General features: G+C 36.0%; 1 protein-coding gene across 1 annotated transcript; it reads left to right on the top strand.

Annotated features, from left to right (window-relative positions):
* Positions 1-35: 35 nt before the first annotated feature.
* Positions 36-18,925, top strand: LOC6643867 (uncharacterized protein F23F12.8). The gene is made up of 8 exons (XM_002066694.4): positions 36-211; positions 264-352; positions 13,756-13,906; positions 14,953-15,087; positions 15,166-15,356; positions 17,818-17,964; positions 18,028-18,445; positions 18,511-18,925. Exons 1-8 carry the CDS (start codon positions 152-154, stop codon positions 18,661-18,663), a joined length of 1,344 nt encoding a protein of 447 aa, XP_002066730.2. The 5' UTR covers positions 36-151; the 3' UTR covers positions 18,664-18,925.
* Positions 18,926-19,879: the final 954 nt, after the last annotated feature.

The raw sequence follows: 19,879 nt of genomic DNA, 5'->3' as shown, positions 1-19,879 counted from the left end.
TTTATACTTCCATATACAAAATTCCAAAAATATATAAATACAAAATCTTAAGTCATTTAACACAATACAATCAAATTAAGTTCACTTCTATATAATTAGATATATTATTTTTTCTAGGGACTATACAAAACAAAAAAGAAACATATTTTAAATGGCTCGTTTGGTGTTCACAGAGAAAGACGAAAATGCCTATGACCCAAAGAAGTACAAGGTGCGTAATATATTTCAATTCGATTCGATTTCTAATCCAATATTCCGCTTAGGTAGTGCATAAGAATCATTGGAGACAAGTCAGTCTTTTGCTACAGCCCTCGCATAGGAAATGGTGGGAAGATCCCGATGTCATTGTTGCGTGAGTAAAGAAAATATTTGGTGTATTTTATGTAAAAGTAGATACCCAAACACAAAATCTGCATATAGCTGACACGTGCACTCGAGGTCGCCAGGCGCCATGAGCCATGAGCAATCAATTGCAATTCAATTAAAATTCTTTTCTATTGCATCCATCAAATTGCATCACAGCAGCCACACCTAGAAATATTAGCCAAGGGCATACACTGACTTATAAGTGCATGTTGCTTGTATGTCTGTAGGAGGAAGTGCACTTCTCAAGAAACTACATATACATACATATGTATGTCTATTCTCTTTCATTTTCAAGTTAAGTCCCTAATTTCTGGGTTACAAGTTTTTTGTTTTTCATATTGGCGTCACGCCATGCTAACAACTAAGCATCAAGATTGAATGATAGCTCAAGTTCCGAGGGAAAACACCCAACCAAAATAACCATACCCGAAGAAAAAGCACAAAATGCAAATGAACCTCATGAAATGGTGGGCAAAGGAGGGGGCAGGTGGGTAAGGTTGTCCTAAAACACTAAGAAAGTGCAACCCCATCAGCTGTCAGCAAAAACTTTGCCAAGTAATTGGGGTAAAGCGGAATATGTTGTGAATGGAAAGGAAATTGGTTCTGGGCTCACTTTCATTAGGCGAAACTTTCCGGTTGTCGGTTAAGGTTAAGATCAGAAATCAATATTCAAAATAAAGTTATACATGTCACACCGACTTGAGAATATCCTTTTCCAAATGCGAAATCCAGATATACATTTCCCTATTTACTGATAAATGTATATCCATCAGTATCATGAGCACTTTAGTGAATGTTTTGATATTTCGAAATTATATATTTACTTTTATGATTCATCTATATTGACCGAAATCTTCAAAAAATTATTTAGTTGAGGCAATATCGATTTCGGTACATTTATGTATTATTATACCTTTTCAGAGGTTATTACAAAATGGGTCACATGTTTGTAACCCACAGAAGAAGACGTTTCCGACCCCTTAAAGTTTATATTTTTATATTTTCTGAGGCTTTGGAACCCAAAAACAGATTGTATACGATTAGTCCAACTTTTAACTAATTTTATTCGACTCGAATTGGAGGAAACTCCAATTTGTTGGCAAGAGTTTTTCGCTGTGGTTTAAGTTTTTTTAAATTTATGAAAGTTTTTAATGTCAGCTGAATCTTGAAGCATGGCTTGGGGGGTTACTGTTGTCTTTATAAAACAAAGCTGCAAAATGTTGTAGTTTTTGTGTAAACATTTTTGTTTTATACTTTGGGACTCTCCTATTTAACAATAAAATCATGTGTTCAAAGAACAACCGAAAATTTGCTTTGATTTGTGATGCAACTGACTCTTCGATATGCCCCCGAAGTTGTTCACCCACTGTAGACCAATAGCCTGAACTTCTCCTCCACATTTTTTTGGCAAATTTCTTGGCATTTCCGATTGCGAAAAGTTGTTTTATTTGCTCAAACTTACAAATGCTGGGAATATTAAAACTGGAATAAAGACTGAATTAAATTTCCAAAATAATAATTGATTTAATCTCGAGTCAACTCATTAATCTCATTTTTTCGGCTTTTGTTTTGTGTCATCATTATTTACATATCATCTGCTTAACAAAAGTTTGCGGAAAAATTTTTAAAAGACAGTTCTAGATTGTGTTAGAACTTTAGTCTATTCGTGTGATCAAAAAGTTGAGTCATTGTAAGTTATACGTCTTTACTTGGACACTTGACTTTCAATATCTTTGAAATTTTCTGAAGGAAGGATTAAGAAGACGGATGGGAATCTGATTGACATATGTAATTCAAATTCATTTTTTTTTAATTTGGTGGGCAAACGTGATAAACGTACACCTTTAAAAAGTCTGCGTAGTAAGTTTGATAATCCTACATCTGATTTCTTGGTGACTCGATGACGAATAGATCGAATCGTCTGTTGACGCTACTCAAGATTATATACATCTTATAGGGAACAGAAACGATTACTTCTGACTGTCGCGTAGATTTGCAACTTCAATATACCATGTTGTATGCAGGGTATACAATGTGCACCAAATATGAGTAGCTATAAATTAGAGAGAAAACGATTATCGTAAAGACTGGAAAAGTGGAAATAGATTTATTAGTATGAGCCAATGGTGATGGAATATCTAACAAAAAGATCATGAATTAATTTCATTAAAAGATTTTATATAATAAAAAGTGGTCGATTTTTCTAGAGGCTATTCAGTTAACACAGAAAATCAGTCCGTCTATCGATAACCATTATCAAGACCATCATCACTATTGGGACTGAAAGAACTTTGGAAGAACATACATAGATGTACATACATACATACACACAATTTGCACGTTTATGTATATATTAGGTCTAGTGCCAGGGCGTTAGATTCCCATTAGCAATGTCATAACTCAAAGTTCGACTAAACACTTGCGTACCGCTTTGGTAGTAATAATAAGAAGTGTTGTGGAAGCCAAACACTTTGCGTGTTCAATAAAAAAAAGGGAAAGAAATCAACACACGGGGAAAATAAAAAGGCAAAAAGAAAAGAGCGGAAAATGGTGTCAGTACGAGGACAACAATAACAGCAACAACAACAACTACAACAACAACAATAGGCAAAAAGAAAGTACTTAAACGGCGCGTCACTCAATCAGAATGATATTATTTTTAATGGCGCCAAAATGGAAACAATAAGCACAACGCCGACGACGACGACGACGGCGACGCGTGGCAGCCACGCAACGCCATGATGACATGGATCCTCCAGTTGGAATTGGATATGCAGCAGTTCTCTACACTCGCCCATCAAGTTCGGTCGTTGATGAGAATGGAGTTTTAAAAGTCATAAGCAACCGGAAGAGGAAGGAAAGCATAGGCAACTTAATTACATTTCAATTTGACGTTAAACAAACTTTCAGGAGTCTTCTCCAACTGTTCCGCATATGTCACTCACAGCTGCTGCTGCTGCTGCTGCTGGTCGTGGTGGTGCTGGTGCTTCTGCTTCTCCTTCTTCTTCAGCTCCTACGCCTGCTTCTTCGTCCAATGGGGGAGAATGGGCTCCAGCCCGACCGCCGGGCGGGGGTTGTACCACGGTAACAATGCTACTGGCCCAACGTATAGCTCGACGCAACAACGGCTGGTCAGTCGACAATGAGCCCTGCTACAGTTCAAACAAAATGAATGTGTGGCAAACTCTGGAATATCTATCGAGTCTGAGTCTACGCAAGCGTTACAATTACGAGGGTTTCGTGGACACCCACAATGTGATACGTACTCTGACCCCTTCGTGGCGACGAGACAGTTATGCGGAGAAGACGAAAGCGGAGGAGATTGTCGGCAGCATCAAGAACATCGGTGAATCGGGCAGTGGAAAGTATGGTGAAGGTGAGCGGGGTGCAAATCGTAGATCCATTGGAGGTGTCGGTGTCGGTGTCGCAGATCCCATCCAGGATTTTCATACAAGTGTCCAATCGAGTGATAATCTAACTGTGGCCTTACGCTCCGGAGGAACCAAGCACCGGACTGCTCGTCGTCGAAAGAAACGGGAAATTAGTTTGGATCCCGAGTATGCCCTTTCGCCGGAAGATCTACAAGATCTGGTCAAGTGCAAGTAAGAAAAATCTTAGAATACGGAGGAAACTTAGAAATATTTGAAGGCGATTAGCCAAAATGCTATAAGCCAAAGTATATCGAAAAGAAAATTGTAGTCAAATCAAGTCATGACTTTTTGCCCTTTGTAGGTATATTAATGGCTTCTTTTCATTTGTTGTGTATTGAAACAAATATGTTTCTCCATTCCGATCTCACTTGGCATATACTTGGCTCATCCGGTAAACTTATTTATATCCTTGTTTAAAGGATATTTTCATTTTAATCAGATTTTTGCGCACACAGAAGGAAGCATCTTCGACTCCAATTCTTTTTAAAAAAGGTATCTCAAAATAAGCCTTTCTTTTATTTAAAACCAAAATTCTCGTACACAGATTTGGTTAATTGTTGGTAACTTGTTGGACAAGGCTGTTTTATATACGAAAGTTTTCAGGATTTCCACTTGACGTACAAATAAAGTGACTCAAAAACAATACAATCTTAATAGAATAAGGTGTTTTAAAATTTCTTGATACATTTCTTCCTTATTGAGGTATTATAAATACCAACATATTCCTGCATTTTTGTTAAGTTTGTCTCATTGTTTAATTAAACAATTCGTTGTTTAAATTTCAAAGCAGTTAGGTTCTTTAAGCCATTTTTCTGGGTGAATGAAAGAATGACTGCAAAAAAAAATCCAGAAAAAGAACACAATTTTCTTGTCAGTTTAGACGACTGAGGGCTAATTGTTTCATCAATTTACAGAAGGCTTGTAGAAGAATTTTTATTATTTTATAAAAATTTTACGTATGTATTGTTACAGGTGGCCAACTTGTTGGTCTATTTTTATTTTAAGAAAAGAATTGTCTTTGTAAAGTCAGTTACAAATAATGATGACTTGCTAAAATCAATTTGCTTTCTTTGCAAAAAAGTTGCGTAAGGAATGTAGCTTTGGAATGACAAATTCACGCTCGTATATAAAAATGTAATAAAATCCGGTCCACAACCTGACACTCTGCCTTATGTGAGTTCCTATACGGTTTTTCCTTTCGTTAATTGAATAGCCTTTCCAATATCCCCGATGGAAGTACCTTTTAAGTAATTTTTATGGGAGGAAAATCGCCACTTAGGTCGCGGCTAAGACCTAAAGTAACATTATTATAGTTTGAGTAGGTCTCCACTAAACCACTATCTAGGATCTAGGTATTTTTGGGTTAGGTTTTTCACTTATTGACCCCCAAGTTGTTTCAGAAAACCTATTTTTTGGTAATTTCTTGTTTTATAATATAAAATGTATATAATATAAAATGAAATTGTATTAGATGATGTAATCTCAACTTATGCCGAATTCCTAGATATTCTAGAATTAAACTTATGATTGGTGCCTTTTTACTACACCAACATAATAATGTTTCCTTAGTCTAAAAAGAATGTGATTCAACATATCGTTTATAAATTAGAAAGATTAGACCTATGTATATTTATTAAATATAAAGAAAACTAACAAAATTAGCGAATATTTCGTGGACATTTTTGTAGTTTTTAGTGTACTCGCCGCACACTCAACTCACGCTTTTTCCATGTTTATTAAACACAATTTACCAAGCCGCACAACCAAACTTTGTATATCTATAACAAGTTCCCACCCAGTTTTGAAAATATCGATAGGTTTGTGTTTATCGACAACAATTGTTTTGATAAAGATTTCGCCTCAGGCGAATTCAGAGCTTTCAAGAAAGCTTCAATAAAGTAAAGATTTTGAATATTTGGCGTGAAGAGTTATAATAATTATATGGAATGTGTTCTTGCAAATTGTAATAAATCAAAATTAAGTTAAATTAAAACAGCAGCAAATTGGTCAGATAATTCTTGAGACTCATAGTTAATTTTTGGTAATTTTCAAAACCATCTTTCCTAAAGCCTTTGTTCTTGGCGTCTTTTGGGAACTTTAATTAAACCAACGATATTTGTATAAAATTAAAAGTATGTTTTCAAGGACGCTTTAAGCAACAAAAGGTGCATGGTAGAACAATCAAGGGAAATTAAATACATTGAAATGTATCTCTGTGCATATAAAGTCACCGTCTGAAGAGATGCCGATGCAAATTAAACCGGAAATGACACGTAAAACGTGGCCAGAAGGTCTTTTGGGCTTTGTCAAAAACATCTCACTACAAGTTTCGGTTTCCTTCCGCCGACCCCGCACTGTGCCGCGTCTTAAAGAGTATGCACTGAAAAGTGTTTGCTCAATTTCCGCGCTCAAAGTCGATTAGAGGAAATTATTGTATGTCTTGTTGGCATGAAATCTGGTCATAAAGCAAAATTGTTATCTGGTTTCACATAGTAATGTGAGACAATGACTTTCCTTCCCTCATCTGTTCCTCACCCTTCTAGCCATAGGGCGAAACCGATTTCGCGTGTGCCAAAGGCTAAAAAGAGAAGGACTTGCGGGGACAAAACTATGGAACTAACGGTGAAATAAACACCGACAGTTGGTCGGAATGAACAAAAAGAGGCAAGAGAGAAAATAACAACAGAAGCAAAACAAAGGCTTAGAAGAGGCATAAATGAATGAGTAGGAGAATGAGACAAAGACAGAGTTGTCACCTGTCTATAAAGAAGACTTTGTTTTTTTCTTACTTCTTTACACTGAAGATAAATACCTCTTTAGGACCGTTTATTTAAACAGCTTTAATTTAGGTCCTACCGATTAATCTTAAGATTAACGAAAAAGAGTGATGGGACGAAAACTCTAGATTTAAAGTTAATCGATTGTTGATCATGGATCGATCTCCTTTCGCGTTACGCTTTCTGTCAAACGTCATCGAATGACAATTTAAAGAGCCAAGGCATTAGGCTTTTACCTTAAAGTCTCTAACCCATGTAAACTTGCAAGTGTATCAAGATGCGAGAACTTGTTGACTTGACACACACTGCGTTGCGTTCTAGTCGGTGGTATATATTTTGTTATAATATTGACATTGGTGTCATGTCATTACGCCTAACATTAAACATGCGATGCGGACGACGACGACGCCGCCATCGGCAAAGGAGCACATGGGAAGGATACCTGGGCTATGTGACATTAAAGAATGAAAGTGGAATTCCCATTCCTTGCTCCCCAAAAATATCTACACTCATATATCCATGCACACACGACGAGTGTCAACGCCAAGCACACACGCATAGTCTCAAATAGCAAGAAAATCAGTTAAGCCAGTCGAAAGGGCTCGACATTCGCCGGTTGTCTCTGTTGGTTGAAAGTTCCCCGCGAAAGTGATTTGCGTTGCCTGGATAATGATAAGCAAGCGAAAAAGATCTAAAAAACCATCCACCATACTGGAAGATCTTGAAGTCGAAGAGGATTTTCTCATAGACTTTGTTCAGTGCAATTTGGAGCCGGAGGATGGGTAATTTTTTCTATTTCCGTTATCATCCCTTTCAGCATACTTTCATATTGTCCCGCTAGATTTCCGCAACAAAAACCTCGTCCTACGTGCTGCAATTATCAATTTTAATGGGCATAAATGTCAAGTCTTGGGTGGTAAAATTTATGCACGTTTCACGCATTAATTAGCATTGCATTCGTTTTACTGCGCCTCGCCTTCCCCCCTCAAACTCAACGCGACTCGACTCTTTCCATTTTTACAAAAGACTTTTATTGTTAGTGTCGGAGGAGAAACAGGAGGAGGATAAGGAGAGGAGAGTGGGTGATAGTGGAGCAGCCCTGTAAATATAGTTTAGCGCATTCAGAACGCTCTAATTAAGTCATAAATGTAATCAATGAAACTTTTGATGACACGAATACGAAACGTAGCGACCTTATGACGTTCCTTTAAATGAAATGACGAAAACTTGAAGGCAGATGGAGTTTAAGTGTGAACATCATGGAAATGCCACCCAGTTTTAATGTACTTTGTATAGGCCATCCTTTGTAGAATGCACATATGGCAAACACTTTCATGTCTACCCCATCAAAAAGTCACAAATTGTGATTAAATAGGGTAATTTTAAGGCACCGCTAGTTAACCTAATAACCAACTTGATTGAGAATATCTCAGAAAAACTAAAATGTTTGACTTTAAGCCAATCGAATATATACCTAAATTAATAATGAAATATAAATTCATAATGATGTTCAAATTTAACTGAACAGGACATAAAATTCTTTTGCCTTTAAACAAAAATATATAATTTGATCAAATATATAGATAGTTCAGATTCAGTTGAATAATCCAGATTAACTTGAATATAATTGCTTGAGGTGATTGATTTCGGAGACTTGTTTTCTTTGGAAAGAGAAACGCAAAAGGTGTGCTTAACTCCGTCCGTGTTTGTATTGTCTAGTTTTTCTGTTACAATTTCCTCTTGACTTTAAAAGCCGCCCAACATGTAATTTTATCATAGGTATTTTATAACCATAATTGATATAACTATGAATGTTAAAGAGATATTGCTTATTATTTTAATTTGTCAAGTGCCTAGTTTAGGTATAATCGAATAAGAGACAAAAGTTTTACTGACCAAAGTTTTTTTTCGAGCCGTCGTTCCCGTAGAAGTTATGTGTATGATATAGTCATCCGATCTTGATTAAGTTTGGCGCTGACCTTTAAACATAGCTCTTTGAAGTGAAACTATATTTTGGACTATTTTATTATATCCGAATTATATGGTAAAGTGAACTGGTATGACTTGATAAAAGCTATAAAATGCCTGCAGTGTTGTGTATGAGCCTACAAGCAATGGATCAGCATTATACATATATAGCTTTAAAGATCTAACAATAAGAGGAGATTGCGTTGATCCAGACGAAAGAGACAGGGGAAGAACAATAACTTCTTATTGTACTGATTAAGATTTTATGTGGGGAAGACGAAGACGCTTCGCTCTTTCTTACTTTCACACTTGAAAACATTTTCAAATTATCTAATTTGTGTTGAAAATTCAATTTTTTGAGACTGACCCTTTAGGGTATTACGAGTATACCGACATTTATTATTATTGTACATTTGGAAAATGTGAAATTGTCGTGTTCTCATTTCTGATCTTAATCAAAAACGATTTTTAATTAAGAGAGGAGTTTCAAAACTATGTAATTGTTTATCGCATTTTTATAAATCATTTATCGTGAAATTGAATTTACTTTTATTCATGGTGCAAATCTTCAGGTGAAAAGACCACCAGAATTACATACAAGAACCAAAAATTACGATTAACCACAAAACGAAAGTGAACATTTTTGGTACATTGTACATCTTGATAAAGGGTTTTTCTCTAATAATTCTAAGCAGGATCTTAGGATCCCACTTTACATGTCAAGTTCTATTGTTGGATTTCCAGTTTGTACTTTTTCAGTCAATGAAATGAATCATAATCAAATTTTTACCAGAAATGAGTTGCAAGTTGTTGTTTTAAATTATTAATGGATGAATTCGGCATTTCCAAATTTTTCTAATGGATTGAATGTATGTATATAACATTAGGTCCGTAGAAGGTTGCTTATAAAGGTAAACATTTTTAATTAATATTAAGCAATGCTGGAAGAAAGTGCAGGTGCTTATCTAATAATTATGAAACATATTTTTGTACGCATATAATATATTGAGTATGTAGAACTAGAAATGACTGCATTGAAAACTTTGTACGTAAAGAGTCAATATATGTATAAGTATATTAAACGGTAGACAATATTTCACTCAAATTTATATTGCCTACAGGGATATCCTTTTAGGGGAACAGCCAATTCATACACGCACGACTAAGTTGTAATGACAATAATAATATCTGTGTATAGCCATGACAAATAGGTGGGACATAAATCATTTTCGTGACCCCTGTAAATGTCTTCTCTCCCTCTAGAGAGAGGTAGAGGCGGAGAGAGAGAATAAGAGTTGCATTGAAAGAGATCAGGGTAAAAGAAATAAGCCCACCTAGTAATATACATAGATACAAACATGTGTACTTCCATGTGAAAATCCCACCTAATGGCTTCCTTCCTTATTGGTTTCCTTTCGCACCCCCGCCCTGTTCGTCAAGTTCAAACTACATTGTTTCTGCATGTGCTTGAGATTTTGTAGGTCACATTAGACATGACAGATAGATAGATGGGCTTCCCCTTTCCGGCAATACTCAAAGCCGTAATTTATGCATGTGTAGAAGGGTTGACTTATTGATACGACAACCACGACGACGAACACTAGCGTACATATCCTTCTGATATTTCATTATCAATGTCAATGCTGATGGGGTAATGGTGGGAACCACCAGGGGGAAGGGGGAGGTATAAGGATATGTACACCACCTTTACCACCTGTGTTCGCATATTGAAAATTTATTGAATTGAACTTTGACGACTTTCAACTATTACGAGCTACGATTTTCGTGGGGTTCGAATTGGTTTTTGGTGAACACATCAAAGACCTACAACGACATCAACTTTGTTGCTGTTGAATGACTATAAATAAGTGCTTTGTTGGCGTTGATATTTGATTGGGAATGAAATTGCAAGGGCTAAACTTTAAATCAGACAATGCAAGAAATCAAACGAAGAATGCCAAGGTTTATTATTTCGAGATAATTGCAGAACGAATCAAGACTTGAATGATTGAAATTTTCAGTGTAATACTCAAGCATAATAAACATAAAATATTATCTGTTCATATAGGAATCTTTTTCGAAACCTTTTTCTGATTGAAATGAGCACGTTCTTTGATTATAGAGATTTCTGTGTCGGAGCGAAAATAGTACCCTAACCATTTATCCTCTTGATATGATGCTTTTAACCCCTTCTTTTAATCGGTTTCGACTCTTTTTAAATCATATTCTTAATCATAAACGACAATTTTTATCTTTTTTGTCGTTTAGTCATATTTTGATTTGTGCGCAACTCATTTTGGAGTTACATTTTGAATATTGAACGAATCTTTTTTTGATCAACTATGCAATTAATCTTCTATCAACAAGTAGAATATTACCATAGAGAGCTGCATGAATCCATATGAATTGAATTAAAATGATTAAGTGGTAACTATTCAATGAAATGAATAAGTGTACATATTTGTCAGATCTCATAAATATCTACCTCTGTTAAAGGAAAGGCAATGAAATGAGTGTCAAAGACACTCGATTCAATTTGAACTGTCTCATATAATTTGGGACATTTTGAGGCAAACCAAGCTTTATCGAAAACAACAGAGACAGACAACAGGAGAAAGTCAATAAAAAAGAAGTGTTGTATAATTACCATAAGACCAGAAAACTTAAATACGATTTTGAAATTAAATACCAAAATAACAAGACAAAAAATTTTATTTGCTGACGCACTATATTCCCGATTAAAATACCTTTTTTATCACTTCGATAAAAAGTCACCATTAAACTCGAGTTATAATTTAACCATCCCTAACATAAAGTAATCGCATTTATTTTAAAAATACTTCGTACTTAAATTAGAAAATCAGTCGAAGTCGCATTTATTTATTTTATTCGTTTTGTTTGGAACATTGTGTAATGTTATTCATGCAGTTCTCCAATATAGACTAATTAAAGTTGATTTCTGTCAAACCTCTTCCAAATGCTAGGTAGGATATGAGTTGGAAAAGGCTTTTCCAAAGCTCTCTATCCCACATTTTAAAGTTTATATCTAAATCATGGGTGGAAAATATATTACATAAAATAGAAAACTATCTCCAACCGAAACTATGAAACCTTGAGCTCCCTTATTTGGAATTTTGACTTGAATAGTGTGTATAAAGACCAAGTTTAGTTCAAATACGTACGACAAAGCCCCTGTAATTCGGAAAAGAAAACTATTGAAACTATTTTCTCTAGTATTAAAAGTAAGAAAATAGGGAGCGGAGTTGCACGTTAGGTGCGCTAGTGTGCAAATGGGACTTTTACGAGAAAGAGCAATGCCTTTGAAATTTATTATATGTAAATTATCTTATTAACTGTATTATTAGTTTTTCTCTTTTGGTTTTCAATTTTCCGTAGTGGCTAATGAATCTGGAAGTTTACCCCAAAAAAAGTGCTTCTTAAATGAAAAGCCTTAAATGAGAAGTCTTAAGCTAAGTAGTTAATAGCCTTGGTTCTAGGATGAAATGACCAAAACATAATTCTTAGGTACCATAAGTAGATCAAATATTATTAATTTTTTTGATATTTATGACATTTATGTGATATTTTTTGTATAATCTTTTAGAGGATATTTTAATTTTAGTCAAATATTTGGAACACAGAGAAGAAATAAGATATATATACTCTTGATTAAAAGCCGAGTCAATGTTTCGTATTAACTTCACAACCTTTCGCGCTGCAGGGATATATATTATATACTATTAATATAAACTATACTTACTAAATAGTACAAATTTATATACTATTAATATAAAAACTACTTCATACTATTATCCTTAATTCCAGATTTGTTTTAGTGGAAATTTTAAGAATTTAAATCTAAAAATATATGTGATATACCAATGGCAGTTGTTGAGCCTTCTACTAATACCATAACCTTTATCCCTTGGATTGGGCTTAAATCAAATTTAACTGTAGAAGCACATTGTTGGCTCACAACCAAGAGTTGTCTATAGTATCAACCAAGAGTCAGGCAATCTAATGTGGCCACAAAACTTTGGCTGTCTGCTCAATGCTATTGTCTATATGCAGTACTAATTGTCAACTAAATATGACAATCATATTTAACTACTACAACCCTTTGTGATCTGTAGTCGTGGGTGTTTTTGCATTCTCTTTTTGTATTCATGACCTGGCTGGCTTACTAAGGGTACGCCAAAAATGTTTTATGAGACATGTAAGACATAGAAATGACTATTTACCATATATTTAAGTATCACCCCACCACCCCCTGCCCCCGCTCATATGTAGTATGTTTGTCTAAGGTAGTATCCCATGATATCTGCTAAATAGCCCAGCGAAAGTCAAGACATTTTTTCTTGCCTTCCTGCCCCACAGTTGGGCTCTCTCTTAGTTCAAGCTCCTCAACTGTGTGTGATGCATGTCTAGAATTACGTTAAATTGCTGGTGTTGTTGTTGCAAATCACGAAGAAATGCTATATGTGTAATGCTATATAGTATAGACAAAACACAGTGGTTATTGTCGATATTGTCGAGAATCAAATAAAAATCGATTTATGAGTTCAATTTGGTGTGCTTAAGTTTTATTAACATAACTTATTAACTTTTGTTGTCATTCCCAGTTCGTTCACTTTATAGCATACCTTTGGGAGCAGCACTTTTGTGTTTGTGATCGCTTTAGATTTAAACTTGATTCTAATGCGATTAGAGCCCACTGTGAGCCGTCTTTTTACATTTCGTAGCTGGTGTTTTGACATGAGCGTTAGGCATGAGGTGGAAGCGAACCGAAAATGGCAGTTTAAGCGACTCCTTGTCCTTGTGTTGTCGGTTAGTTTCGGGTGTTTTGGCAACAAAAAATAATAAAAGTAAGAAGAAAAAAAAAGCAATCCACCCAAAACGAAGAATTTCCCAGTGCTATAGTAACACACAAATTTATATGCAACTCCCCAAAAAAGGAAAAAAGAAAAATACAGAAAAACCCCGTCTATCGACGACGACCTCATTCGTTACCAACAGTTACAAGCGCGAAATACACAGCGTCACGGTGTCCTGGCGGACCCATGTGGCAAGGTTTTTTTTGTTTTGTTTGTGATTTGTAATTAACCAAACAACGAGGAAACAAAAACCCCAAAACATAAAGCCACGTTTTAGTTCTTTTTTTTACCACTCATTAACGGTGACTTTCAAATTGTCTTCTCCATCAAATTCAACAGTTTCAATTTGCCGCGCATTAGCGCTCGTCTGGAGCGTCTAATGGGCACCAATGTGGTCAAATTAACGGACAGAGCCTACATGGGAGAGTTGCGTCAACGTATTAAGGAGGATTACTGCAATCAGCTGCAGTCCCGAATCAAGGCCCGCGAGGTAAGTGAATAAGGGAAGCCATGGCTAAAACCCAAAGCTAACAAACAAATGAGACCAATTTGTATGTTTTTTGGGTAATTTAATTTTCCCCGATTCCCCAAAATGAAAAAGGGTTTCCACAAATTCAAATTTGAAGTATTTTGTCACGTAAAAGAAACTTTTTCTGCCCATTTCTATTTTTGCTGTAAATTTATGTGTCGTCATAATACAAAGGGAGGGAGAGAGAATTGAGCTTATTTTTCAAGGACCTGGATGAATGCACTCAAAATTAGAGGAGGTTATTAAAGTTAGCTAAAAGTCAATTTAAGTATAGTCATTTAGCCTTGTAGTTTTTTTGACTGTGTGACGTGTTTGTAGTGTTAACTTTTGCTTAAGTTCCTAGTGAGCAGTCTACTTTTAGTCACGCCCTCCAAACACCTAAAAAGTTTTTCAAGTCACGCCCATAAACCTACGCCCAGACTTTGTAGGAACAAAACAATTGAATTCAATGAGTTCTCAACATGAAAATGCCACTAAAATCAAAGCTGTCAAAGTAATAAAAATTTCGGCCCTACACTGCGAGAAAACTAATAGATTACCGTATTGATTGGTTTATGTAACCAGCGAGATTGGGTTTCTAAAAAAACAAAAAGATTTAATAGATTTCTGTGCAACTTTTTCGTTCAGTGTAGTCAACTACCAGTCATTCGATTTCCTTATGTCTGCAAGACATGCAAAGTGTAAACTATATAAGTACTTCATTGCAGAGGAAACAGATACTTAGAGAGATTCGTCTGTCCTGATAGATATCCAACAAATTGCAGTTGAATGTAATGGAAAGTAAAGTTTCGAAAGACTCCATTGCACTTGTGCGCAATGCGGGCTAAAAGAAAAGGTGTCAAATGGGGGCGTAAGAGGCGTGTTTCTCCATTCCACCTCATCCATCATTTTAGACCTGCAGTTGGTTTCCAAATTAACAGCAGATGCTTGCCAGAAATATTTTATCAGTATTTTTATGACTCATCATTAAACTTGATTAATAAAACGTTCTCGTCATTTCGATATAGATGAAAGAAGTGGAAAGAGAACGCATGTTGATTATTGAGGGGAAAACAGATGTTATACCCGATGAACTAGCCGATGATCCCATATTTATGGTCAACAAAGATGCCAATATGGAGATACAGAAAGAGCGCTCCAAGGTGCTGATATAATTGCCTTTTTCCATAAGAAATAGAATTCCAGTTTAATAGTTTGTCCCGTCTTTGTATTTTCTATAGCTCAAGACTAGCCGTGAGAAGAATGCAGAGCGGCTCAAGCAGCAGGGTGTCAAATGGGAGCGGGAACGTCTTCAATATGCCGCCAAGGAAGCTGAACTTTTGGCCAAGAAAAAGGAACGTAAGCGGCAACAGAAATTGCTTGTGGAGCAATACAGATTGGAGGATGCCGAAAGGGGAATGGATCTATTGCGGTAAGTCCTGGGACTAAGGGTACAATCTGTTATAAAATCACATTCGATATACTTACTAACTCTGTGGTAAGAAGTCTTTAAATCTTTATGTTTTTTAAACTCTATTAAAATTTAAGCACAATTAAAGTCGAACAACAATTCTGTTTCTAAAAGTCTATTTACCAGATCTAGACAGATCTTTCTACTATCAAGAATTGAAATCAACATAAAATAAGAACAAGAAACAAGGGCTATATATTGGCACCTGTAATCGGGAGATTGTGATAGCTGAAAGTTGGTCATAATATTAACTAAATGTAGGCAGGATCATCTATGTATGTTTATACCCTTGCAAAAAGGGTATATTAATTTTGGTCAAAAGTGTGCAACGCATAGAAGGAAGCATCTCCGACCACATAAAGTATAATATTCTTGATCAGCACGACGAGACGAGTTCAAATAGCCATGTCCGTCCGTCCGTCCGTCCGTCCGTCCGTCCGTCTGGATCAACGCAAACTCCTCCTAGACCGTAAGAGCTACAGCGCTGAAATTTTGCATGTAGGCTTGTATATACTGCAGGCGTTGTATATCTCGGATTCAGCCGGATCGGATCACTATATCATATAGCTCCCATACAAATGGCAAAGTCACGAACAGTGACTTTTCTTAATAACTTCGTTATTTTCTAAGCTATTGTCGTGAAATTTAATATTGGTGAGTTAATTACACATATAAACGACTATGCCAAATTTGATCGAGATCGGGTGACTATATCATATAGCTCCCATAGGAACGATCGGTCGAAAACAGTGACTTTTGTCAATAACTTCTTTACTTTTGACGCGATTGCTTTCAAATTAAACATTTGTTAGTTTAATATATCTGTTAATGACTGTGTAAAATTTGATATGGATCGGGTAACTATATCATATAGCTCCCATAGGAACGATCGGTGGAAAACAGTGACTTTGATCAATATCTTCGTTATTTCCTATGCTAAGATTGTTGGCCGTTCTTTCGGAATCATTAGCCTTTTTAGCTTAAACGTTTTTCCACTTTGATGGCTATAGGTAAGGAAAGAGTTACCAAAAAAATTGCAAGGGTATACAAACTTTGACGCGGTCGAAGTTAGCCCCGGCCCTCTGGTTTTTTACTGAGGGAGAGACTCTCATATTCTCAAATATTTCAAAATTAATTTTAATTCTTTAAAATTGCGAACATGAAAAGATTAACTTCAGCATAGTATGTCCTCCAAAGGATTCTTTGAGCTGATCAAGAAAACTTGTGCTTTATATAGTCGTAGGGGCTTCTATTACTGCACGAGTATGACCAAAATCACACTGTCCTCTGGGAAAGAGCTTCAAAGTAATGATATGTTAGTATGATAAACTCAACTAATCTCAATGAAGTCTGGATTCTAAAGTCTGATTCCTTATCCAATTCACGTATAGTCCTGGAAAAGTTTATAAATGATTAGTAGGCTGGGATCCCTACTCCCTATACACAGTAATAGGGGGTGACAATTATCTTATTGTACAGACTCCAAGCCACCATTTCGAGGGTTGAAAACTATTATTAAATATTTTAAATTACAAGTGTTTTTCCATAACGTGTGTGGCTGACTCTTATTCTAGTTGTATGCTAGGTTAGTTGCTTGTGACAAAGTACAATCGTCTTATTTGGTGAAGTCGTTTCAGATGAACACGTTGTTTAATCTTAAACTAATTCAAGACTAAAGATAACTACTTATATATTTATTGTGCATTAGATAGTGGACAAAGTTTAATCTCATAAATGTTTCGTATACTAATAATTCACGTTTCCTTGAAGACATCCTAATTTTCAAATAATTAGGTTACATAAAACGTTTTGTAGCAGTTAAATCAAAAGAATAAAGGTGCAGCAACATTACGGAGAGACTTTTGTATTCTTTTTCCCCAGCGATACTGAGAATTAAAGTGAAACGATGAGCCAGGGGCTTTTAAGGATTTAGGTAGGTAGGCGTTGTTGGGGGATGAAGTAATAAACAAAAAAGTATGAAAAAAGGTTTCGAATGAATTTCCGTTAGTTGACATTTCTTATACGCTATATTAAAGTACTAAAAAATGATAATAAATCAAAAATTAAGCCAAAAGTATGCATATTAATGATGAAATCTATATGGGGTAAAGTTTCAATCTACAGTAATTGAGTTTTACTTTAAGAAAAAATAAAGAATGGAATCGTTATTTATGTTGCTTTTATTTTTCCCTAACTTTTTTTATTCGCATAACCCATTTAGCATGAGAGTAAACAAAAGTGATAAGACCCCAGCCTTGGCCTTAGAGGCGCTCGCGAGCTTTATTAAAAGTGGTAGGAGAAGGGGAATAAAGAAGCCTTATATGCCAGCGTAGTCCATTAATATGCATGAGTTGAATATTCACAAATCGTGGCTAATGAAAACTTAACTTTTCGTTCCCCTCACCCCCCCCCCAACATATAGCATCGAGAACGAAGACTGGCGTGACTGTGAACAGAGCCTTCAGCAGTTCCTTGAGCATGAGCGTGCCAAAATGAAGGAGCGCTCCTTGCGTACACCTAAGCCTTTCTCATCGGATCCAATGGATATACAGAACATAGTCCGAGCCAGGTATGTATATATATATGCCTAAGCGCAAGTTTCTTTTCATCAGTTCGCGGTTTCGATCTATAGACAAAAATTCCGAGAAACGGAACTAAGAATTCGCAATCAATTGGACGATAAATCTAAAGATACAAAGGTACACAAATCCTCTATAGTGGCCTCTCAACTATCTGAGCTAATGGAGGAAATGGATGCCGAAGCTGATATGCTGGCAACAAGTATGGATCTGCAACACGAGCCATCGGTGTCCACAGCCGAATATCCGGGTGTGTTGCAATCTAAATACATGGACGATGCCACCGATATATCCGATGACACAATACCCAGCGAAGATGCCATCAGTCTTACCTTGGCCAAGCAACAATACGCCGAGGAGCTGGAGGCTGAAATGGAAGATGAATTCAATCGAGGCCTATTAATCTCTAAAGAGCAATACGATCAATTGCGTTTCGAAGACGAGAAAATTGTGGCTCTTAGGAATGCCAAGGTGAGTGAATGGTGGTAGAGGAGGGAAACGAATAATTCAAACTAATTTTTAAAAATCCCCCTCAGGACATATGTGAACTATATCAACTGGCCGAGGAGATAATTATGGGTGAAATACTAGATGAAGTTCCCGAAGAAGGTGAAGAAGAAGCTGGTGAAGAACAGGAATTGGACATTGTTAGCTCTGAGGTTCAACCTCAGGCTCAGACTCCGGCTTAAGCGGCAATCGGTTTTGAGGGATTTAATTTTTTAATTTTACATTTGCATTTCAAGGGTTTTTGTTTTTGCTCCTTTACATTTACTTTTCTCACATATTGTGTGCAAATTTCGAGTCATAAATTAGAGATTAGATGAGAGATTTTTGGGGGAAAAAAAAAACAAGCTGTCAAATCACGTCAATGAAATGTCTAATTAAGAATGTAACCACCACCTGGAGATAATGTAATCAGTATAAACAAATATATGAAAAATCCACAAAGTACGAATATAAACCACAAATATTTGCCCAGTGATAAAGAATCGAAATGAGTTATCAATACAAATAATTTCGCCAATTATCCAGTACATTTGATGTCACTACGTGAACCCATTTGCGTAGGTGTTATTTCGATTCTATAACTTAATTTGTAAAATATGTTAAATCAATTAATTATTAGTCGTTACAATTACTTGGATTGGGGTCAAATTTGTTATCAGCCGTAAACTAGTTGCTTGGCACATACTAAATAAATATATGAGGGTAATTAGATGAGGTAATTTAGTCAGCATTTTGCTTTATAGCCAAAATCAGACCAAACCTGACAACAAGTGACGCATTTATCTGTGACGATGATCAATGATTCAGCAAAGACAGGAGGATTCGATTCATAACTGATGCAATTTAATCGGGCTCAAAAGCTTAAGAGAGGGAGAGTATGAAAAAAAGAAAATTGAAAACGACTGAAAAGTTTAAAAATAGATATGCCCTTGGCCAAAAATATATATTTAACTTTGCTTGGCACCGCAGCGGCACTTCAACTTTATATACATTTTTTTGCACAAATTTCTTATTGGTTTTCTTTAGTATCATCTCAAGTTTTTTATTTTAACTTTTCTGTTGTTCTTTCGGTTGCCCGTGGCAATCGTCAAGCCCATTCTGCAACCCTATAGATGCTTATTTTCTTTGGCGGAGCCCTCTTTTGCAAAAAAACAAGTCAAAACAATAAAGCGCAAAGAGACAAATGCAAATCATGTGGTAGATGGTGTTGAAATATGTGTGTCCTGACTTGTTGGCTCTTCCTTTGCCATTACTCGCAGCTATTGACTTTAAAGTGTCGGCCTCATCATCGGTGCTTCACATCTGTGACATCTTTTTCCCTATCTGTCACCACATTCGTCCCGTTTTCCACCCCTAGACGACTGTTTATTAAGTGAAATATTCTTGTTTCCCGCACAT

Source organism: Drosophila willistoni (genome assembly GCF_018902025.1).
Source record: "Drosophila willistoni isolate 14030-0811.24 chromosome 2R unlocalized genomic scaffold, UCI_dwil_1.1 Seg167, whole genome shotgun sequence".
In the NCBI taxonomy this organism is placed as follows: domain Eukaryota; kingdom Metazoa; phylum Arthropoda; class Insecta; order Diptera; family Drosophilidae; genus Drosophila; species Drosophila willistoni.
This window is presented reverse-complemented; position numbering and strand designations above follow the sequence as displayed.

Coding starts and splice junctions, on each gene's coding strand:
- LOC6643867 (XM_002066694.4), top strand. CDS start 152: ATGGCTCGTTTGGTGTTCACAGAGAAAGACGAAAATGCCTATGACCCA. Junction 212..263: donor ATGACCCAAAGAAGTACAAG/GTGCGTAATATA, acceptor TATTCCGCTTAG/GTAGTGCATAAGAATCATTG. Junction 15,088..15,165: donor TACAGAAAGAGCGCTCCAAG/GTGCTGATATAA, acceptor TATTTTCTATAG/CTCAAGACTAGCCGTGAGAA.